Source organism: Orbicella faveolata, unplaced genomic scaffold, assembly GCF_042242905.1.
Source record: "Orbicella faveolata isolate gen_17 unplaced genomic scaffold, um_ofav_v1 contig_47, whole genome shotgun sequence".
Taxonomy (NCBI): Eukaryota; Metazoa; Cnidaria; class Anthozoa; order Scleractinia; family Merulinidae; genus Orbicella; species Orbicella faveolata.
The window spans coordinates 2,802,501-2,825,345 of record NW_028301577.1 but is presented as its reverse complement, the minus strand read 5'-3'; the positions used below and the strand labels follow the sequence as shown (position 1 = coordinate 2,825,345).

The following is a 22,845-nucleotide window of genomic DNA, read 5'->3' as shown; positions in this document are numbered from 1 at the left end:
AAATTAGCCTTCAAAAACAACAAAATTTCTGGGTGGCAACGACGCTAACGAGCTCAAACGTTCTTTATGAAATGTGTGTTTTTAAACCCGCGTTGCACAAAAAGTACTCAATAAATCGCCAGATCGGGCTCAAATTCGTTGGGACAGCTAATCGTGTTATGACCTATCAATGTTCAGAACCGATCTTTTTGTTTTAGCTCAATTAAAAACTGAATCGCTTAATATGCTAATGACACAAATTTTGTAAACAAAGATTTCCCTTTTTAGAGTAGGGTGTGAACATCATCAGAGAGTGCGGGCTTAAAACGATTTTTAGAATACTGACTTGCTGTTCAACCAAATTTTCTGCAATGGGCATTAAAGGAATGGCAAACAGTAAGATTGAAATTTTAAAAACTTTTAAATCTGTATTATAATTTAAAGTAAATTAAGATTTATTTCACACTATTTGTATTACGGAAACAGCACGCAAATTAGATAAGACTTCATTTCATTGCAAATGGCTCAGTGTTTTATCAGGGTTGAAAATTCGACAACGAACAGGCCAGTAAAATACGTGCTGCATTGCAGATTACCCAGCACCTTTAAAAGTCATGATTTTTGGGAGCGAAAGCTAGCAAAACGTAAGTGCATTGAAATCTTCTCACTCTGTGGAAGTGTAATTATTTTTCTCCTTTTCTCGTGGGAACGTTTTCAAGGAGGATAACGATTGTACCTAAGGGTGTAAAAAAATGGAAAAAGTAAAAAAAAAAACAAGAGTTCGTGATGTTGCATTGATATATCCACAAATGTGTCTTGGTTTGCATAATTGCCTACAAGCCAACAACTTATCCGATTAAAACATCGCAGCGATGAAACGATAAACAATTATAGCAATACGGGTGTGTAAACACTTTTCTGAAGTTTTGTTTGACAAAACAAAAAATTTTAAAAATCTAACAGCATGTACGTGTTTGATAACTCCAATGAAAAGGCTACATTCAGTCACAAAAGCTGTCACATTAAGTCATTAAGTCACGCAGATATAATTCCACGGTCAAAACGCCATTCTCGTGCACTTAACTTCGAAATTAAAAATAACACTACTTGTTTCCAATCCTATCTTTCAAATCACAGGTTTCCCAAAATACCCTCCAAGTCCATTGCTTCATAATTCATGGGAGGGCGTTGCACAGACTCTACTTTCTCATCAGTAAAAAGATTATCAGGGGCTGGTTGTCGCTTCACTCTTCGTGTTGGCAGCTGGAGGAGATTGTGGATGGGTACACCAAATTTTGGTCGCTCTGGTTTGGGTTTCGCCAGACCCTTTCTCCAAAGAGGTTTTCTTTGGACATCCACGACAACAATCACTTCTTCGAATTCGTCGTCGTCGTCGTCAAAATCCTCATCACGTAGCACAGGGGCCGAGTTGTCTCGTTTGGCGACTTCGGGGCGAATCGTGCTCTCGTATTGCACTCTCTTCGGGTCTGGTGCATTACTCTTAGGAACGTAACCACTGGGATATTTCAACAGAATGTTGATGTCCAAGACGTCTGGGTTTCGACGCTTTGTTTCGGGCGATGGCCGCTCTTCCATCCACTCTGGCGTCACAAATGCAGGTTTCTCTTTCTGAACAACTATCACCGAGGATTCGTCGTCGCGATCAGCAGACATCGTAGGGTGTCCCACTGCCCTCCAGCCCTCAGTCATCGCTTTGCCCCCTCCAATCATCTCGCGTACGAGTGATGGCTGGTCAAACGAGCTGTAGTTGATGCTGTGGTTGTTACCGCTATACCACTGCCTTGGTTCCGTCATGGAGGCATGATCTTGTCGGGAAAACGCTTGCATGTCATGTGACCCATGACTCGAACCTTCCATTTCCATTCTAACCTCTCGGTGTTCGGTTCGCTGACTTCGAATAGAAGTTGTTGTAGTTGTGGTGGACGTCATGGTATTTGGCAAATTGTGTCTTCTTTGACTTTCAAATCTGTTTAGGTACGACATGTTGTAGTTGTCTGGACTTGTTGTTGCCTTTGTGGTTAATTTTGCGCACGACAGAGTGCGGACCTCAACTGGTAAATAAATGCCTTCTGTGTTTAGTTTTACTCTTTGGCCCTCCTTAATTATGTTGGCGTTGTTTTATAACAACTTGTCAGGCTTGAACAAGTTTAGGTAAATTGCTTCGTCGTTCAGATAGATCTGGTGTTTCTTTTTGCAGTTTTTTTTCTGTTCGTCGCGTATACAATGCAACGACGACAGCACACCCTAAAAATGTCTGAAACTAAATAAAATAACACAAACTGAGTAATTAACAATTTTAAACTGTGCACATGAACTACATATCCAAAGTATTTAAGTAAACAACTGTTAGTCTCTCAGCGGTTTCAATAATCACGTCGACTTACTTGTGATTGATATGTTGGCCTAAATTTCAAGAGTTTAGTGTTTGTCTCAAAATTTTCGACTTTGGGCGTTAGACCCCCCTTTCAGAATTATGCGTGAAGGTCGATTGTGTTCTAACCACAATGGATGGAAGTGTGTACCTTGGGAATTGTGACTTAATCCCTTAAACACTCACGTGTCGGTCTAGCATTGGTAGGAAAGTCAATTTAAATAGCACGAGACAATCTTGGTATTAATAGAAAGACAAAAAGCAAACAATAGCCCGATGGCTGGAATAAAATGTGATCGTGGCAAAGAGAGGATTTGGACATTTTGTATTCAAAATATTCACAAACTAACACGAACCTCATCAGGTTTTTCAATGAAAAAAAAAAGAATATTTCCAATTTTGAATTTTCAGTTTCACCATTAATTTGTACTTTTATTTCCTTAGCGCTCGGATATAGAGCATGTTCAATTTATATTTAACTCCATGGCAAGTCTTTTATAGCATTTTAGCATATCATACGGACATTTGCGCTAGATGAATTTTAATTAGTAATATCTCTTCAAAATACTTCTTATGCATAAATAATTTTACATTAAGGCGTGTTTGCTAGGTTATCAAACTTAACAATGGCATATAGGCTTGCCCTGAGGGAAACGTAGTCGAGGCGAACCCAAGATGACCTGACAAAGAGCAATGGAACAAGAACTGCTGGAACGTGGAACGGACGAAAGAGCAAGACGGTATGCAGAAAACCTGCATCAGTGGAGAACCCTTAGGGAAGCCCCATGTGCCATCGGGCACACTGGATCCTGAAGAAGACGGCGACGAAGACGACGTCTTCACGCATACAAATGACTTTTTCATACTGTGCATTTTAATTGTTTTGTTATGTGAATACATGCAGCCATTCAATCATTGTTTGTCTTTATTGTTTGAATAAGCTTAAGTAATCCAATGAAACTTCAGCTGTAGAAAAACAAAACAGAAACAAAAACAACAACAGCTTTGTATGACACCTCTCTCTGCCTCGTTCCCAGGCTTCCTTCTTTGGTTAGAACGTAATGGTAAACGTGGCATTGCAGCTTGCATCCATTGCTTTCTAACCATCAAGCATCGCGCTCCCTGTTTCCCGCTTTTCATCGACAAAACGCAGTGGATCTCTGGGAAGTTCTCTCAGTTCTTTCTCTCTTTTTCATCCCAGTCCATGAATTGAAGTAGAATGAACTTGTTGCAATATCTGGTAAGTTTTATCGCTTCAGTACAAAGCTGAACCCCTTGAACTTACATTTCCCCTTTTATTGACCTTATGTGTAGGTCTTTCACTCCAAAATGCCTAGCCTTGCATGTGACCGGTGCCTCTGAAATTTGAATTAACCAATCAGTATTTAGCAGGAGAGGAAAATGACCTGACATGTATGTTAACAGTAAAGGCATTGAAGTCAGGCCACTTTTCTCGCTGGAGACCGAATTGACAACTTAAGCATTGTCTTTACTTTTGTTAGTCACGAAGGAAAGACTTTCATCGTTGCGTTTCGGCTGGAGAGCCGCTCGTACTGCGGGCGCAGCTGTCGCATCTAAGGCCTGGTGCAGACAATCATACAAGGTCTTTAGTCTCCCTCTATACCCATACCACTCATTTATTGCAAATTAATAACTCCATGTAGTCAAAATAAATTAGGCGAGGCTGAGCTATTTTGTCGTTCAAGCTTGGCGAGAAATGTTTCTGACTGGTCTTGATTTAGTACAAATCATTTCAGTCAGAGTTTTCGTTCAGTTGAGCAAAGTCATCAGTACACCTTCACCTTCCCTTTACAACGAGTTTCAACCAGGTAGCTGTACACAGGTATGCGAGCTTCAACTTGCAAGTCTAACATACTTAAGGTAACGTAGACAGGAATGCTAAATCACGGATTCCCGGGATGTTATTCTCTGTTGTATCAAATAAGAGACTGGACAAAACGTAGGATCGCAAATCGCAAATTTCAGAACGTTACTTCACTGTGGTCTTTGAACAACCTCTCTGTACTGCTTTGCGAGATCAAAATTTAAATCACCAGCCACCACCCTAACTTCAATAGACGAGCCATTGATTTTGAGGTTAGAGCCGCTTGACTCGTGTAATTAAAAATAAATGTTATGTGGCCAAACGTTATTCGGTGCTCCAAGCAATGTTCTTAATGGTTTAAAACTTCATTAACGTTAATTAATGAACGCAATCATCAATTGAATTTCCTTTAGTTATATGTTAAAATCGAATTTCAAAACCACCTTTATCTTACATTCGGTGTCTAATACATTAATTTACGCATAGGTATGCATTCATCCAGGGCCACTCAATTTACAAACTGGAGTTGCCATCAAGCTTTTGCCTTGGGATGTTTTTAAGTTTGCTTTAAAACTGACCAAACAAGTCGCAAAGACGACAAATGTACACTCAATTTTATGACGCGAAATCAACTGAACAGACCTTTTTAGCTTGGGTGGAATGTTTTCTCATTACAAACCACATAATATTCTCTAGAGAATTGTTCTTTTATCCATCTAAAAATAATTCATTCATATACACGCGACTATTTCAAAATTTGAAAGCGAGAATTCTCAAGAGTATCATCACAATGTTTGAAATGGGGCAACAAACCGCCCAAGCTAAAAGGGTTTAAAAGTATATTGCACAACAGATGCGCGGCAAATTTTTCTGGCATACATTAATATACATAATTTTTACTCCTCCCTTTGAAAAAGTGAACTTTGATTAGTCAGAATATTTAAACATGTCGTCGAGACGTTATGTCGCGCGAAAGACGGCTAACCGTTTTGGAATACCTTTAGGTAAGATTTTATGTACATCGTTTGCTTGGTTTATTGAGAACAAGTAACAGTAGTTTTAAAGAACTTCATCGTTCAAACATTTAATCTGACCTGCTATTCCAGTTTTTATTTGCGTCAGCAGTGAGTCCACAAATAGACATTTTTGTGTCAATTCATGTAAGGCACATTTCACTGCTGATAGTTATAAATAAGGTACAAAGTTGACCGCTATTGTAAAGACACCTTTTAACGTTATCGTAAACTGAACCTTGCCACTGAAAAGTGAATTTATGGTAAACTATACTTCCCGATTTCATTTACGAACGACTTTGCAGTCAAGCGTACTTCCAACTCTCGCATGCAATGGAATCTCTAATAGCTTTGCTGTAATCCGTGGTAAAGGACCTTGGACCGAACTACGAAGACCTCGAACTATTCAATTATTTTCGCTAGAAAATAAATAAACTTTGACAGCCTCTTTCGATGATCTTCTCTGTTCTTCAGCCGACCACTTCATGGTTGATTTCATCCGATGTGCTTATTAGCTGGAAACAACTTAAACAAAGAATTTACATGAGAATACAGGAGTTGATATTTAGATGCAGATTTAAGGGCGTAGAATTGTGGGTGTAAACTGATTTTACAAGTCTGGGAAAAATCGCCCCAAGTCCCGCAGTGCTGTTATTTTAAACACACGATATCGTAATTTAGTACATGGTCCTTAACTGGGACAAACTATCGGAAGGTCTTTGAAAGTCTCCGAACCTGGAATTCTATAGACAAGATACAAATAGAAACTTTGCATAATCCAAAAGTTTTGCGCAGTTTTGAACACGCATCAGTGCTTTGTTCGCTACTTAATATTAAAATTGCGCACAATTATTCAAACCAATGCTGTAAAAACCGCGCCTTTTCCATTCTGGACTGACGGAATCGTGTTATTTGGTAACACGATACAGCGAGATCACGAAAAACAAATTCCGATCGAGAGGAAGTCACGACATCCGTTAGTTTATATAGCAAAACTGCGGGTAGCTTGTTGCTCACTCGCCACACTTAATTCGCACGCGGTTTTGCTCAGTCACTGCAGCGTAACACTTAACTGTGATTCACGATGAAAGGTACGTTTTAAATTCGTTATTATTCCGCTCTTTACGAAAAGGAAATTGCGTTTTTATTACAGCAAGTGGAAGATTTTTAAGCGCTACGATATCCAGGAAACTTATGCTAAATCCTTGCGCTTATATTCAACTTTGAGAGCTAGTTCCCACGACAATGTCGCGAACTGTTTGGAAACTTCGACATTTTTGAATCACTTTGTTATTGTCTCGCGCTTAATAGTCCGTTGTTTTTCACATTAAACAGCGCAAGGGCTATCTACAGGCTAGTTTCAGAAATAAATTCACAACCAATTTCCCAACTTGATAAGAGGATTAGAATTTATCAAATTCTTTTTGGAGGTCAGTCGCATTGCTTAACAAGGTGAAGGCATACAACGTGCAAGATTTATTTGTATTCAAACTGCAAGACTAGTAAACGATATCGCACGATTATCATCGCTAGCGTGGGTTATCTTTGCAACTTTCTAATAAGTCACTTTAGTTAAGAGCTTTTAGTTTAATGTTTCTTGCGAAGGGACGTTTCAAACACTTGAGTTATTTTTAGGCTGTCTATTGTTTGGTTGTTTGAAACTTTTCCAAACTTTTCACGACTTATATTGTTCAAGGTCGCCCTATATGCTTCACTGAAGACAAATTAAAATAGGATAATTTAGGAAGACATCACGTTCAGTTAGCCGAGCACGATCTCTCCGAGGCAATATGTTTTATTAAGTTAGACGTGTTTTGAAAACCAAATGTTTATCTTTTAGACTTAAGTAAAGTGAGGGTTTAATACTCCTTTTGACACTTTAAGTGCTTCGAAAACAACGTAACATTTCTGCATGATAGGGCTGGTTAAAGACGACATAACATTTAAACTGATAGCCTGCGAACGCAGGCGTATTTCGGCTGTCGCTTGTCTCCGCCGAAAATAACGTCTGCGAACCCGAGCCAGGAAATGATTTCTGTGACGTAATGACTTTTGTTTCTCCTTGGCCAATCAGATTCCATAATAGAATGAAACCAGAGAATACCTCGCGCAGTAGTTCTGGGGCTACTTGAGCTAAACTGTGATTGGCTTAAAATTCCTACGTCACAGAAATCGTTTCCTGGCTCGGGTTCGCAGACGTTATTTTCGGCGGAGACAAGCGACAGCCGGAAATACGTCTGCGTTCGCAGGCTATTAAATTAACGCCTCAGACAGAACTTCTGGAAGCAGTTCCAGCAACTTCGCGAGACGAATCAGCGGTTGCCAAAAAATGCGAGGAGTAGCAATCGCTCAAAAACCAATTAAATTGTTTGTTATTACTGTTTTAAATAGTTAACTCTGCTCAGTTTTCTAGTGAGCTGTTCTTTTTAATAATAGTTGTATTCTTATTATTTCCCTCAGCCTGTATAAGGTGGTGTTGCCCGTGTTGTTTACGCGGGGAACCAGAAGAAAAACGCGTTAAAGTCGCCTACGCCAGCGCCAAATCTCCGAACAACCCCGACGAAAACGTGAATTTATTGAAACCTGAAGAGCTGCAAGAAAATGCAGAGAAAGACACCGAGGAGACGAAAGTGAAACCAGAAACAGAGGACGGCTCTGAATCTAGTCACAGCGATAAAGACGAAGGCATTGGTGAGGACATGGAGGAGTACGTCGATGAAAACGGGATGAGAGTTCGACGGGTGGTCACAAAAACCGTAACAACAACATCTACTAAAACATCGTCTGACGATAGTGAGCCAAAACATCTGACACTCGAGACACTACAGAAAGAAAATGGTCAAGCTGGAGGCGACACGGACGAGAATACTGAAGTGAGGGAGTACGTGGATGAGAACGGCCGACGTATTCGACGAATCGTGAAGACGATAACGACGACTTCCACGAGGATAAGCTCAAAGAACGGGCCTAGTAACGTCACTAGTGAGACCAAAGAGATCAAGAGCGGGGGCCACGACCCAGACAAGATTTTGATCAATTTTGGAGGAGGTATGCCACGCCCTTCAGAGGAGCACACCAAGCTTCAATTTGAGACCAACCACCGCGCTATCCAGGAGAAAGAAGTGTTCCTTCAATTTGGTAACAAGCCCCCTGCAACGCAAGAGAACCGTGTTAAGGTACATATCAAAGGCCAGCCTTTTCAAACACATAACATCAACATGTTTGAGAGAAGAGGGCATACCACCATCACAACTGGCACGTCTGCAGATGACAACCCTGGCACTAACACCGTTTACCAGCGTTCAGTCATAACTAAGACGATCGGAGGTGGCGACGGAGGAACGACAATAGTCGAGCGCTCTACGAAGACTTCTAGCCACGGCGGCGAGGACCCGATAATGGTTGTCAAGAAGGAGAAATCCCAAATTAACATGCCAGAGTGGATGGTGGAACAGTCATCGCCTGAGACAAAGGACAAAACCGCTGAAATGTCCGACTTCAATATTCACTTGAAATATTCCAGTGATTACAACCAGAAAAAGAAGGACCTGGAACCGAGTGTCAATGAGAGTAGGATCCACCCCGAAGTCGCCAAACGGGACAAACTGGTTATCTCTATACTAACTCTTGGTGATGTGGTCAAGGAGAAGGAGAAAGGAGATGAGGAAAAACCAGAGAAAACAGAAGAAAAACCGGCACCGCCCCAGGCGGCTGATGAAGAAGACGAAGACGAAGACGACGAGGATGATGACGATGGGGAGGTAGACGAATTCGAAGAAGAGATTGTGGTGATGGAAGTCCGTAGAAAACCACGATACCACAAGGCTCTGGAGATTGCTGAACCAGAGAAAGAGAAAGCAGGAATACCCATTGAAGACCTCCTCGAGCTGCCTACTATGGAAGTTGTGCAAGAATCTGCTCCGGACGAAAATTTGATCGACGAAAAAGTGGAGGCGCAGGAACGCCAGCCAACAGAATATGCAGTACCGGACATTGAGGAACTTTTGAAGGACGACTGATTAGGAAACCAGAATTGCAAACATATGCTTTAAAGTACTTAATAAAATACTTGAGTGACATTTTCAAAGAAGGACAATTCTTAATACCAATACTGACTTAATGGTGCGTTGCCAATAATTAATAGGCCTTTCAAAGCAATAATGACGTTGTTTCATTGTTAAACGGAAACTGTTCACAGATGAACTTAAAAATGCTTTTTCATCAGATGTTTTTCATTGTAGTTTACTATCCAAGAGAAATACCTGTAGGGAACACAGTGAATCAGTACAAACTTGTCGGTGGGTCAAACTTGCTTTCATTTTTTGCCGCGTGACCCTGACTCATACGAACAACACTAATGATGAGCTGTAACACGATGCTTTAAATCAAGCCAGTTAGCTAAGAAGATCGCATCTACTACGGCTCTGATTGGTTAAAAGACTTTAGTACGTGAGTGCCTAAAATAATTTTTTTTTTTCACAAAGCTCAAATAAATTGAGCACTACCAGTCCCTACTAAAATACCCGCTCTATACTATTGCTTACTTTCTATAATTGGAATAAAATACTCCACCAGTACACTCAAAACCAGTCCTGGCAGCAATTCAGATCTTTACTTTATTTCTTTCTAAAGCGGACATAAGCGCCTGTTTGATCTGTCCGTGAAATATGAAACCGAAAGAAGTACGACTACAAATTCTTCAACGGACTTTGTTACGAACCTTAATCTTCTATAGCTTAAGCTTTGCTCATTCACCCCACTTATCATTTCTGTACTAATGAAAAATGTTGTCACCAAATTGAGACGCATTCGGTGAGCCTGGAGTGGTCGTAAGGTCATTTCAGCGGAAATACAAAGGACAGTCGCTCTTTATTTCACCCCAGGTCTCTTCAAATATTTTGACCACATCTGCAGAGAAGAGAGAGAAAAAAATCAGATTATATGAAAATCAAATAACACGCACGATATCAGCTCAGTTGAAAAAACAAAACAGGTGATTTATGACTCGATGAATTTATGGCGTTCACCCAAATACTGGCCACATTTCAGTTGTACATCTGCTCTACCTGCCATGTGAGGTATGTATTTCAGCGACCGAGCACGTAGGCTGTATTGGGATAATATCCGACTTAGGTCTTGACAGTGCAGATCAAGCACAGCGAAGTCCGCACAGAAAAGACGGAAGGCTGATACTCTCCAGGTATGGTCCCAGGCAAAGCTTGGTTAATAATAAGTTTATTACACGTCTTTGTAATTGAAGAGGAACTGATAGTAAAGTTACTTGGTCCATTACTCAGAAAATATTGGAGCGGCAATTAATAAGGCGTTCTGATTGGTCAATTTTGGTTATGGGCCCCAGAAACACCAAAGAAGCAACCAAAACATAATGACGAGGAACATGAATGTTTGAGACTGGGGAAGACTGAGCCACTTTAGACAGGTTTCTTTTGCAGGTCACATTTACAGGCCACAGCCCTGCGCACCCAAGCAAACCATGACTTCACTGAAGATGTCTTTTAGGACAAAACTCGTTTTTTCAGACCGTTCCTTTGTGCTTACCTTCATGTAAGGGCCCGTGTTTCGTACTCTTGATGTTTTCCTCCAAGTGCTTGACAGAGGACGCCCCAAGAATAACAGCATCTGAAACAACAAAATGATTAGCGAGAGTAACTTTTCTCTCGTATTACATTCTCCGAGACCTAGTCCGCGGCTCTCTGAGACTGAGCACTAAGTTTTCGTACGAGATGTTGCTTAGTAACAAGACGAATGGTTATGACGAAAGGCTTACGTGACATCTTTCGGTTGTTTGGAAACGCTCGTCCAACCTTCGGACTGGTTAATAAAAATAGGAAACTTCAGATGGTATGTAATGTTCCTATGCGAGGATTTACGAAAACGCAACTGTTTCTCCTGACCGTAGCTTCTTGCTGTGAATTTCATGGATATGGCAAGGCAAGACAGTCAACGATAAAGAAAACTGCACGCTTAATCAATCATGTCCGCAGAAATAATTTGAAAGCAGCTGAGAGCTCTATCTAGGACAACTGAAGCTTGTCCAGTGCGTGGATAGAGATTAAACTGTATATTAACACTAATCCTTCCATTTCGACAACAGTGACCGTTTGTTAAAGAACGAAGTTCTCCAGAGAAACTTTTATGTGGCGACAAACTGATCATACCTACATATTAAATCACAGGCGAATCAGGTAATTCAAACTAGCAAGCTATTGGCAAGTGCGAGGAGAATAAAGCAATCTATAGTTATTTGGGAACGTCTTTTAAATAAGTCGAGGAAAAGCTGAGAACAAAGAAAGAGAGTAAGTACCTCCATGAGCACCATCCATATGGGAATGATGGTACATCCATCGAAGGGTTGCATCAATCAAGGACACTTTTCCTTCGCCGTAAATGCGATCCAATGTTACCTTGAGTTTGTCAAGTAAATCAAACAAGGGCTTCTTCCAAAAACGCTTCACGTAGCTGAAAAACAAATGAAATTAATCTTGGATTGTCCAAAAAAAAAAAAAAAAAAAAACTGAATACGAGTTAGAATTAGGTTCCCATCATACTCTGCTTATCAGAAGACAGCAGTGACCGATGCCCTCTCAACACAACGAAAAGAAATCGCAACTTGCTTGAAATGCGTTTCAGACTCAACCCGACAAATTCCACACTGGTCGATCCCTGTATTCCGATTGGTTGATACCAGCGCACAAAAATTCCTAACTGAGAAACAACCAATCACGGATCTCTGATAAGCAGCTGACACCATCAGAATGGAATGTTTTCGGGTCCAGTCGAAACGGAATTTCTCGCGGATGAACCGGCTAGTAACACTCCGGCGATAACGTTTCGGAAAATCTTCAGAAATTATCGGATATCTACGTCAACTTACACATCAGCCCAAGGGCCAGTACCAGCGTAACGGCCATGCTGAATCTTGCCGCTATCTCTGTCTTCGTAACGATGTTTTCCAGTTAATAACCCACCAGCAAGCTACAACACAAAAAGAGACAACAATTTGGTTATGTGAATTGCTATGTCAAGGTCTCTAGGGCCATATCGAAGTTGTAGGAGGTACTTACTGGGTTGTAAGCATAGAAAGCTATTCCAAATCTTCTCAGACACGGAAAGAGTTCCTTTTCTACATCTCTGAAAAGAAGCAAAATCCTATTTCAAAACAGAAACTATAAAAGACAAATACCTGAAAAGTTGCTCTCAGCGTCAACTGGATAAAAAGTTGATGGTCCTCATAGTTGAATGTTAAATCAAATTAACATGCCGGGATATACTAGCCTCGATTTCCGCCGCTCTCTCGAGTCCCGACCACGTCCCTACCCGAGAAGAGGGAAGAACGCGGGCTCCCTTTCCGAGCAGCGGCTAGTAATCGAGATTAGTGTACATTACGAACGATTAGTCCCAGTGGGGAAAGACACACCGGTGGCCATATCATTGTGATAATTTGTGTTCTAATGTACATTATTAGCGAGACAGAACGCTACTTTGAACTTTTTTCATCAACACATTAACTCCGCACCAACCTATGGTCCCAGGTTGGGGGGGGGGGGGGGAGGTACTCCCTTATATATAGGTTATGGTTTTTCATCCGTTTTGGTCATAAATAGGGTATCAATTTTAGTTTTGGTCATAAAAAGGGTATGGTTTTTGTACTCTAGTCTTGAATTGGGTATGTTTTTTAGAAGAAGCTACTTTTTCATCATTATCGATAAGACCGATCAACAAAAGCCTTTAACATCGGTCTGCACTAGGGAACTAAGTACACGGCAGGTCTGAAACAGGGCATTGATTTAGGGTCAGGTCATAAATAGGGTATCGAATTTTTGGTCAGGTCATAAATAGGGCAGGAAAAATCGCAGATTTTGGCCATAAATAAAGTAAGGGTTTTGCACCACACACCCCACTCAATTTTTCTCGGAGTGCCGCCCCTCCACCCCTCCTTGTGGAGGGAGCTGGTTTAAGGTTGGCAGAGCTGAAGGGAGGCCAATAGACAGGGGCCACTTTCCCCATCATTGAATACTGCTGGCTCGCTTCTTGCAATTGAGAATCTTGTAGATCACTTTACATGTTTGCACTCACCTTGTGACAGGATTGTACATTCCTTGGTATACAGTTGGTAATGGATAGTTATTCATTTTGCACAGATAATAAATCTCTGCCTGATTGGCATAAAAATAGAAATAGGTAAATGTCTGACTACAAGCTAAAATGCAATTAATGGTTCTAAACAAATAAGTTAACAAAGGGCTCTTCTGAAGAATTTTTCTTAAAAAGTTGCTTAATAAATAATTCATTTTTAACTTAAATCTTGTACTTTTCTTTGTCTTGAATTTTACTAAACTTTATCATAACTACTGTCAAATATTTACTAGGTTTTGTAAAGCAATACTGGACATTTCTTTTGGGGGCAGCTACAAGATGTAACCAATTAAAATACCTTAAGCTATATTAGAACACTTACCACTTGCCATGCAGAATAATTGGAGAGGCCAAAGGATTTAAATTTTCCCTCTGAAACATGCAATAAAGAAGTTATAGTCCATAATATTTGCTAAGATCTAAAATGCTATGTGTAAGGCTAAAAAGTTCAAAATTAAAAGAAAAACCAAACTTTTGTGACTAAGTAACTCATCTTCGAAGATGACTACAAGCACTTCAACAGGTGGTTGGGGGAACCTCTTATAGGTGGGCACCTCCTCTAGTTTAGGTGGATGTAGGCACCTCCTGTAGTTTAATATGGCATCTCCTATAGGTTGAGGTAGCCACTTCCTGTAAGTAAATGTGGCACCTCCTATAGGGAGATGTGGGCATCTTCTGTAGGTGGATAAGGGTACGTTGTACAGGTGCATGTATGTGTTGTAGGTCAACATGAAACTCAGGTTAAAATGAAATTCCTTTGTCTCTTAACCCTAATTATTCATGGATCATGAATAATTAAGGTTAGAAGTCAAAGAAAATTGCGAATCAAACTAGGTTAAAATCATTTTAACCTGAATTTCATTTTGACCTACAACATATGCATGTCCTAAAGGTAGATGTGGGCACATCCCCATAAGTGGACATCTTTGATAAAAGATCCAATAGAATGTCCTATACTTACCTTTATAGAGATGATTAACAGCTGAGAGTGTTTCCTCGATAGGCGTGTTGTGATCTGGAGCATGGAGGTAAAATAACTCCACAGTGTCTTTTTTCAGTCTTCTGAGAGATTCATTCAACTGTTCCAGCACTTTGTCATACTTAAGACCTAATTCGAGCAAATAATAGTACATGCTATGGTTCAGTATCACCCTTGGTACAATTTGGTGTTTTCCTTTGTTTCACACAATGTCTAAAAAGGTATGGTATCTGCACAGACCACAAAAAAAATGAAAATACCTAATTCTACCAAGGGTAAAATTGAACTACTACCTAACTTAAAATAAAAGCTTAAAAATCTCCTCAATTTTAACCAAAATTTATTTTCCAATTTAATTGCTCTTTCTTTCCTAGTATGTAATAGCTGACATACAGCCTTGATGTCCAGACAAGGACTGGGGACAGAAATTATGGGTTATTACTGCCCAAGTGTGAGTGTGAGATCAATAAGGCTGAGTACATTTTACTGAGTATGTCATTAAGATCATGGTAATGGCTTTTCCAATAAATACTTTCACCTTGATGCAATGTAATGTAACGTTTTGGGTAATATGTAGATAGGCATTAGACAAGTATTGTAATGAAGTGTAAGTAAATGTAGTACTGTAAGTAGAGTAAGCAGTTGTTTTAGAATTGTAATTAATGTACGTAATGTATTGTAAATAATATAAGTGTGTAGCAATAAATAAATAAATAAATGAATAAATAAATAAATAAATAAATGTCATTAAGATCATGGAAATGGATTTTCCAATAAATGCTTTCACCTTGAAGCCACATACACGAATAAAGTAAATTGATAAGTTACATATACATGCATACTACACTAACTAAACAGACCTTTGTCATTCCATGGACTTGCCTTTGTGGCAATGAACGCCTAAATCAAAAGTGAAACTGGTTAAATCAACTATAATTTTAAAACGTGCTTGCGATTTACTAGTTAGAGTTATTGGAGACTGACCTGTCAATTCTCTTCCTGTGAAACAAATGCATGATGAACTTAGGAATGTAGCTAAGAGCTGTCTGCTGCTTAATTTAACAGACTGAATAGAGTTTGTAGCCAGTTGAAATTTCACGAGGAAACAAAGACTTTTTGTTCCTTTGAAGGTACAAAGGCCAGACAAGCTGGCTGGGTTTGTTAATGAGCCACAATCATGGACAAAAGTCTTGAGACAAATTTGCACTTTTGGCGCTTTTGCGCACATGCCAGACATGAATACAACTTCACCTACCTAACTGCGTCCCTCACCCCCACCCCCCATACATTGTTGAAACTACTACCTGCAATTTCTTCTGATTTTCAACATTGTATTGGGTGGGAAGGGGGAACAGTAACACATTTTTGAAAGGAAAGCAGCACTTTTTTCAAACTTCAGTAGTAAAACACATACAATTCACTAAATCACGTACGTTTCCAAAGGACTTTTAATTTGTCCACGATTGCAGCTTAGTGTTTGTGAACTTCAACTTAATTAAAAGATTACTAATAATGACCAGCTCTACAGAGATATACCTTTGTACAACACTGTCAGTGTGTATCCCCTAGGTTCTCAAACAACTCTTAGCTCATAGGAACAGAATTGCTAGTGGAAATATTGTTGTTTACTCAACTTTTCAAAATCATTGCCTGATTCAATCTGTTTAAATTTTATTGCCCTCAATGACTTGTTATGCAAGTAAAGTACTACCACACCAAAGAGGCAGAACTGAGTGTCTGTATCAGGCATTGATCTGGGATAAACGATGACTGATTTCCAAAACAACAAGTGCTGCAGGTGCAAGCTTCTAGAGGGGTCTCGGGCCATGCTTCCCCAGGAACTGCTTTGGATTTTAACTCTATAAGTCACTTTCCACAGTTTCTGAGTCAAAATATTTCTGAAAAATCTGTGAGTGACTGATTTTCGTACAATGGTGGAGACTGGAACAGTTCCACCCCTGATGACAGAGGTTTCCATGCTATCAACTGAGGTGTCTGTATTTTGGAGCTGTCAATAACAAGAGGTTGGCTGTATTTTGAAGTGTTGTCTTCCTGCTGTAGCTTAGATGCCTTTAGAAACCATCACTAAGATATCTATAAGTAAATGAATAAGTTGAAATCTATACATGCAACAAAAATATTTACCTTGGGATCTTTAAGACTGTCCATGTCTCCCATAATCTCCTCACTCTTTCCATTGCTGTACCTTTAATTTAATTCAGAATACAAATCACGAAATAGAAACTTACTGTGTTAATTCTCTGGATTCAGGGTAAAAATGGCCATAATATCTTGTGACTGGTACACCAAGGTAGCCAGAAAAACTTCAACACTTTATTTTAGATTTTAGAGCACAGGCTAATTTGCTTTGTCTTCTTCATTATTTTTGCAAACTAGTCTTAGTGATAACGTTAAAATTTCCAAATTACTTTCTTCAATTTGAAACACATTCACCATGATTCACTTAAGGTGAAGAAGAAAACGCTAAAATTTATACTTACACATAAGCAGTGTCAAAATCATAAACACCATTCTCCATACAAATGTTAACAAACTCTTTTGCCTGCAATATTATTACAGGATAATAACAGTTTTAGTAACAAATCATATTAAACATTAAGTTCTCAGGTACTGTCATTGCCAGCCATAACCCATAACACTTTTAACAGCTGCGTATGCTTGACAAGCCCTTGAACTAGCCTGTTTTTGAGATGATGATACAAGACAAGTTTTTTATGCTTTTTTTTTATGAGTTTAAAGATCAAGGCAACAGCAAGGTGACTCAAAACTTAATGACAGCCCTAATCTCCATTAAGTGGAGGACTTACATTATATGCCAGACACATATTTTATCAAGTTATGACACATGGGGCCTACAGATGCTTACATTGCAAGTCTATTCATGCGAAATTTCTTGAACATTTCATAAAGGGAATACTTGACATCAACCAGCTCCCTCATGAGTCATATTAAATCAGAAGAGGGCTCTAGTTAGTCTGCATCAACATTCCTCAACTAGCTAAATGAATTTCTTTATATCCAGAATATTAAATTGCTTTTGGTCACTAAATTTTTTTTTCAAATTATAGTCTGTAAAATTGGGTGGATCTGGAATTGCACGTCTCAGAAAAAATACTTAACTCTTGGGGGACTCCAATATAAAAAGGTCGGGGATGCTTGTAATCTCACTTAGGGGTATAAATTGAGGATTCTGGCCTCACTTAGGATGTTCATGACAAAACACCACTATTTTTAGCTGTCAAAGTATCTTTTAGGGTGCACTTGAAGAAATACTAATAAAAATGCTCTTGTTTCCATTTTTTGGGCTTGATTTCCCCACGCTCTCATTTCCGGTCTAATAACAGGAGTTCTTTTCCTGAACGGTGGTTGATAATCCAGCATATTCTGTTTTAAGGTGGCTTAAAACAATTTCAAGTACTTACCAAGACTTAGATTTTGATAGGTCATTATTACCATTCTTTATTAGCTCATACCACAATCATGGTATAAAAAAACTGCCCAGTCATTGGTGAACACACTGTTATCCTTTTTGCAACACAACAGGTTACTATAGCAACAGTATGACCTGTTAAAATACCCTTGATTTTAGCTTTAAGTATATATTTCAAAACATCAAGGTATATTTTCTTTTTATATTATCAAATTTTGAATAGCAGGATAAGTTGCAGCTTTTGGCAAAGTTTTAACCAATTCTGTACACAGGGTTCAGAGCCACATTAAATTTTTAAATCTTTAAGTTAGCTCTGAATCCCACGTACAGATTTTTTAAAAACTTTGCCAAAAGCTGCATCTTATCCTGCTAATCAAAATTTGATAAAATAAAAAATTTCACCATTATGGGTGTTTGTAGTAGGTGATGCTGTTGCTATGGTAACCTATTGTGACACGAAAATGAGAACAAGGTGTTCACCAATGATTGGGCAGTTTTTTATACCATGATTGTAGCATCAACTGCTAAAGAGTGTTATAATGACCTATGAAAGTCTAGGAAAGTGCTGGAAAATGTTTCGAGATACCTTAAGGTTATTCCCCAGTATTGCATTGCGCATCCCTACTGCGCATAATTTCACGCGTGATTAGCGCGGTCGCATTAAAAAATGGCGGCTTTTTCTTCACAGCTGGACCTCACCATAGAGGTAAATCGTCCTTTTCTCGCAAATGAGTATGGTGACCTATCATTTTTTCCTGTTGTTTTGAATTGAGTAAAAAATTTCTCTGTGTAAAATAAATATGGACCAATTCTCAGTGTAGAACAAAAAACAATCGTAGGAAATGTGAATTTAGCAAGCAATCGTGACGACAATCATAGTGCTATTATAAGGACTTATTACGTATAAACAAGGTGCTGTTGCTCCTAAACAAACATGGGGACCCCTCATTTTTATTTCAAAATGAAAGTTCCTATAATATGAACAATCAATAGGCAAAGTTTCACAAAAATCTCAGTGCAGGTTCTATTTCAGTGGAATGACCTTAAGAGGTTTAATTCAAATTTTCCGATGAGCATCGCCGACCTTTTCATAGGGGAGACCCCCAGGGCTTAACTGTGCTATCATCCTAACATGTTACTACCAATTTACTGAAGGTGAGATGACACACAGGAATAAAGTGCATTGGTCTAAAAAAATAACCTTACAGAGACATAACTATAGTCACTATACCACACCACACCTGGTCTGGAGGGCATTGCCTTCCAAATTCCATACATCCAATAGATGTCTTCACAGGAGCAGAGGCCATCTGGAAATAAAAATAAGAAACTAAAACCTCAAAAGGGCTTTTCTTAAATACTAGGCACAACATAATTTAACACACTGGAGAGTACTTGACGGTTGAAAGGGGAGGGGAGAAGTTTGTGGTTTGTCAACCGGGGAAGAAGTTTTCATGGGACATGAGGTTCGTTTATTTTTGTACTGTACATCTTTTAAGATATTACATTAGTTATGTTTTGAATACAAATAAGCTAAGTCTCGTACTTATGACATTTACCATGTAAGTACAAATTCAATGCTGAATATATAGGACTGATTCTCGTTCTATAATCAATGGGCCATTCCATTTAATATCCGCACTCCCCCTATTGAGGTATTACTTGAAACCCCCCTCAGATATCATTTATATCATTTTCCCCGATAAATGATATGTTGAAGACGTCTGAAGAGATTTGCAAGTGCGAAAATTAAAGTCGCAAAATTTCCGGGGGGGGTGGCCAATTTATCTAAATCCAAGGGTTACCCTCTCAATAAATGATATCTGAGGGGGGGTTTCAAGTAATACCTCAATAGGGGGAGCGCGGATATTAAATGGAATGGTCCAATCACGTTAGCATGAAATTCCGTACATACAAGCACACATGAAAAATGATGACTCGTAGCTTTTTTGCTTGTGCTAGTCAATGATGACTTTTCTTTAGGTCACTCTTGAAGCTCGTGGCATGTTAAGTAACATTTCACATCCATTAATAAAAGGTGTTTAACTGTACCTTAGTGAGGTGCCGAGAAAAGAGGTTTGATACTGGCAAGAAGGTGATCCTAAAGCTAAACCCCACGCGAGACAACATAAGTGCGTGACATTACTAAAAGCGTGACACCCGAACAATTGCCCCAGTCCCTGCGGTGTGGTGTGTAGCAGCGTGGGACGGGGTGATCGTGTGAGGTTTTTGTCATGTTTTTATGTGTAGTGTTAACACGATTTCTTCTCTGCATTGTAGCCTGTCGTTAATTTATTACCATAGTTTACTTTTTCGAACTGTTTTGAGGTGAAATTCCTATTTGAAGATGGCGACTGTTCGTGTAAAAACGTCAGTTGGATGTTCAGACATTGGAAGGCGAATTACAGTCCAGGTCTGTATGCAGCATGCAGTGTGCAGTACTTTTACTCAAGAGGGATATGTGTTCTTGCCTATGAGAAACCTTCAGTAACTTGTACAGCAGTAACATTAATTTAAGAAATAGAAAACGTTTTCTGCAATTAGATTATGAGCTCGAGATTTCTATCGCGTGATAGTTGACGAGGTCGAGATCGAATAATCTATTCTGCTAGTAAGAGAGAATTTGTCATCCTTCAGATTTAATTCTCATGTAGCATTCACATAAAACAGTTGAACAAAATGACAAAATGTTCTGGTCGTGGACGTAAGTGAGAGTGAGATCTAAATTACCGGTAAGCTCACCCAACCCGTTTATGCAATTTTTTCCTTCATTTCATCCCCAATTCGTTGAATGCAACATCAGAATAGATGGTGAGTGGTGCAGCCTATCAGAGGATAGCATTTGTGATAGAATGCTAGTAGATTTATACTAATGGGTTTTAGTGTAAATCTGAATAGCATTCTATCACTGATGCATGCCATTCTCTGATTGGCTATATTACATGCCACCATGTAATATCCTCTATTTTTTACAAATAAAAGAATTACTAACATTATAAAATTATTTGCAGGCAAAAGAGTTTGTTAAAGTTTGTATGGATAATGGTGTATATGACTTTGACACAGCTTATATGTAAGTATTACTTTAATTCATAATAGCTACAGCTGATGTTACAATACCTACATACACTTAAAAGCAGGCAGCTCAAGTTATTCAGGTGTCAAATTAATTTTGCTCAAGTCTATACTATCTCCAAGTATGTCATATTGATGAAAAGAAAATGTCCATTTAAAGGTATGCTGAAGGAAAGAGTGAAGAATGTTTGAGTGACATTGACATTCTCAAAGATCCCAAGATAAAACTACTATAAAATTATATACTATATTCAGTGTATATTTCAACTGATTATTTAGTTTATAATTAATTTTACCTACACATTTACAGAAAAGTAAAATGATGCTAGACTCGAAGACAAATGAAAAAGCAAAAAACAAGATAGGTTTCTGAGATTTTGAGATCAGGTTAAAATTTCAGATACCCAAGATTTTCTGGGAGCCTTATTATTTTTATTACCACCTCTCTGACCTGAGAGGGGTAGTGAGAATATAAGAAGGTATGTGCATACCTCCAGAAATCAACTGGTTTAACAGTCTCTAGTCTCTCCTATTAAACCAGCAATCAATTATCGTTAATTATACTCAATGTTTTTCCATGTTTTGATTTATGAAACTGTTCCCTGGAAGACATGGAAAATGGCATTTCCAAACCCTAAAAATAAATATTTCTGGGGAGGGGTGGAGTATGCCCCTATCTTCCCAGTGTGTACTCTATGAGAAATGCACTCTACACCCCTCACCAGAACAGACACCTTACCAGAAATTATTTATACTGCTTGGTGGAGACTCCTGAGGCACTATAGGCATAACGTGTCTAATGCCCTTGAATACAACAATGATCCTGGGTTGCTCGATCTATAGTCTAACATACTGAAGTTTAGATCATGCCACCTCCCACTATTTGAATAAATATTTTAAAAGCACTATATTTTATTGCATTTTCCAACCAATTATTCACAGATGTCCAATTAGTTCGTATAGTGTGATCATCTGGGTGAGTGTAGTTCTGAAAAGAACTGTTATTGGTGACTGACGTTTCGACAACCTGAGCGGAAGTCATCTTCACTTGACTCTGAAGATGACTTCCGCTCAGGTTGTTGAAACGTCAGTCACCAACAATAGTTCTTTTCGGAACTACACTCACCTGAACGATCACACTATATGAACTACTGATACTCCTGGGTTCAAACCATTTACAATGTCCAATAAGTCATTCCTTCTGCATTTAAACTGCTGACCTGGGCTGTTTGAAAGGTGGATAATGCTATCCACTGGATAAATCACTGTCCAGCAGACAGCATGGTTTGTTTTGTTAACACTTATCCATTGGAAAGTGGTTTAAGTGGTGGATAGCATTATCCAGCCTTTGATCAACTGGGGCCTGCATGGTTATAACGGCTTAGTTAACATATTTTAAATATAATTACATCAAATCTTGTTTCACTGATTGTAGGTATTTCTTGCCACAAAGGCCAATCCATGGAGTGGAGAAGGTGTGTTCTAGATGGTTTCTAGTTTGTATATTTGTAACAATTTCTTTCTCCCTATGAAACTATTAGAAATCATTTTTAAAATCATGTTTATTTAATTACACATTACTGTCATGCCCACAAAATCATAGATTCAGTGTTGAAATGTTATATTCTTCTCATATATAAATAATTCAGCTATAAAGAACTTAAGTATTTTAGTCCTTATCAGATGTCGGTATATTCCAGTGAGGAAACTTTACCACCACTGCTGCAGTCACTTCCATGGATTTTCTGATCAACCATCTTATGAGGCCTTCCAAGGGAGGTAGCCATATCACCATGTTGCATCCTTTTATGTACCAATGTCGCCTAAACCAGGGAAGTAAACGTCACTGTCTCTTTTCTGCATGAAATCATATGTTGCTGTCGCTAAAAAGAGAGCTTATTCACTGGAAAAGCACACAAGTTTCTGACATTTACAGACTTTACAAGGGAATACAATTTCTAAAAAGGCAAAAAG

At 38.9% G+C, this 22,845-nt stretch overlaps 4 protein-coding genes across 5 annotated transcripts in view; 2 read left to right on the top strand and 2 right to left on the bottom strand.

Annotated features, from left to right (window-relative positions):
* Positions 1-381: 381 nt before the first annotated feature.
* LOC149096772 (uncharacterized) lies at positions 382-2,514 on the bottom strand. Its single transcript, XM_089279589.1, has 2 exons — positions 2,385-2,514; positions 382-2,260 (listed from the first exon to the last, which is right to left on the bottom strand). Exon 2 carries the CDS (start codon positions 1,981-1,983, stop codon positions 1,111-1,113), a length of 873 nt encoding a protein of 290 aa, XP_089135715.1. The 5' UTR covers positions 1,984-2,260; positions 2,385-2,514; the 3' UTR covers positions 382-1,110.
* Positions 2,515-5,097: 2,583 nt separating this feature from the next.
* On the top strand, positions 5,098-9,795 carry LOC110059913 (uncharacterized). Of its 2 annotated transcripts, none has more exons than XM_089279464.1 (2): positions 5,098-5,200; positions 7,670-9,795. In XM_089279464.1, exons 1-2 carry the CDS (start codon positions 5,143-5,145, stop codon positions 9,226-9,228), a joined length of 1,617 nt encoding a protein of 538 aa, XP_089135590.1. In that variant the 5' UTR covers positions 5,098-5,142; the 3' UTR covers positions 9,229-9,795. The 2 variants fall into 2 exon arrangements, with proteins under 2 accessions (XP_089135590.1, XP_089135591.1); XM_089279465.1 differs by lacking the exon at positions 5,098-5,200 and adding an exon at positions 6,046-6,300.
* An 11-nt stretch (positions 9,796-9,806) lies between these two features.
* On the bottom strand, positions 9,807-19,951 carry LOC110060011 (aflatoxin B1 aldehyde reductase member 4-like). The gene is made up of 13 exons (XM_020766737.2): positions 19,849-19,951; positions 19,038-19,106; positions 16,847-16,908; positions 16,491-16,551; positions 15,206-15,245; positions 14,328-14,474; positions 13,689-13,738; positions 13,307-13,386; positions 12,295-12,361; positions 12,105-12,205; positions 11,535-11,689; positions 10,769-10,849; positions 9,807-10,117 (listed from the first exon to the last, which is right to left on the bottom strand). Exons 1-13 carry the CDS (start codon positions 19,924-19,926, stop codon positions 10,050-10,052), a joined length of 1,059 nt encoding a protein of 352 aa, XP_020622396.1. The 5' UTR covers positions 19,927-19,951; the 3' UTR covers positions 9,807-10,049.
* Positions 19,952-19,988: 37 nt separating this feature from the next.
* LOC110059912 (aflatoxin B1 aldehyde reductase member 2-like) overlaps positions 19,989-22,845 on the top strand; it is a 9,020-nt gene continuing 6,163 nt past the window's right edge. Inside the window, exons 1-4 of the mRNA XM_089279463.1 lie at positions 19,989-20,209; positions 20,808-20,869; positions 21,032-21,092; positions 22,307-22,346. Of these exons, the coding sequence (XP_089135589.1) occupies positions 20,144-20,209; positions 20,808-20,869; positions 21,032-21,092; positions 22,307-22,346 (229 nt within the window). The 5' untranslated portion in view covers positions 19,989-20,143. The remainder of the gene's footprint in view (positions 20,210-20,807; positions 20,870-21,031; positions 21,093-22,306; positions 22,347-22,845) is intronic.

Excerpts from the sequence above, each read along its gene's own strand:
- LOC149096772 (XM_089279589.1), bottom strand. The coding sequence starts at position 1,983 with ATGTCGTACCTAAACAGATTTGAAAGTCAAAGAAGACACAATTTGCCA.
- LOC110060011 (XM_020766737.2), bottom strand. The coding sequence starts at position 19,926 with ATGTTGTCTCGCGTGGGGTTTAGCTTTAGGATCACCTTCTTGCCAGTA. Across the intron at positions 13,387-13,688 it reads ATTATTCTGCATGGCAAGTG|GCAGAGATTTATTATCTGTG; the intron begins GTAAGTGTTCTA and ends TATGCCAATCAG. Across the intron at positions 11,690-12,104 it reads ACTGGCCCTTGGGCTGATGT|CTACGTGAAGCGTTTTTGGA; the intron begins GTAAGTTGACGT and ends TTTGTTTTTCAG.
- LOC110059913 (XM_089279464.1), top strand. The coding sequence starts at position 5,143 with ATGTCGTCGAGACGTTATGTCGCGCGAAAGACGGCTAACCGTTTTGGA. Across the intron at positions 5,201-7,669 it reads CCGTTTTGGAATACCTTTAG|CCTGTATAAGGTGGTGTTGC; the intron begins GTAAGATTTTAT and ends TATTTCCCTCAG.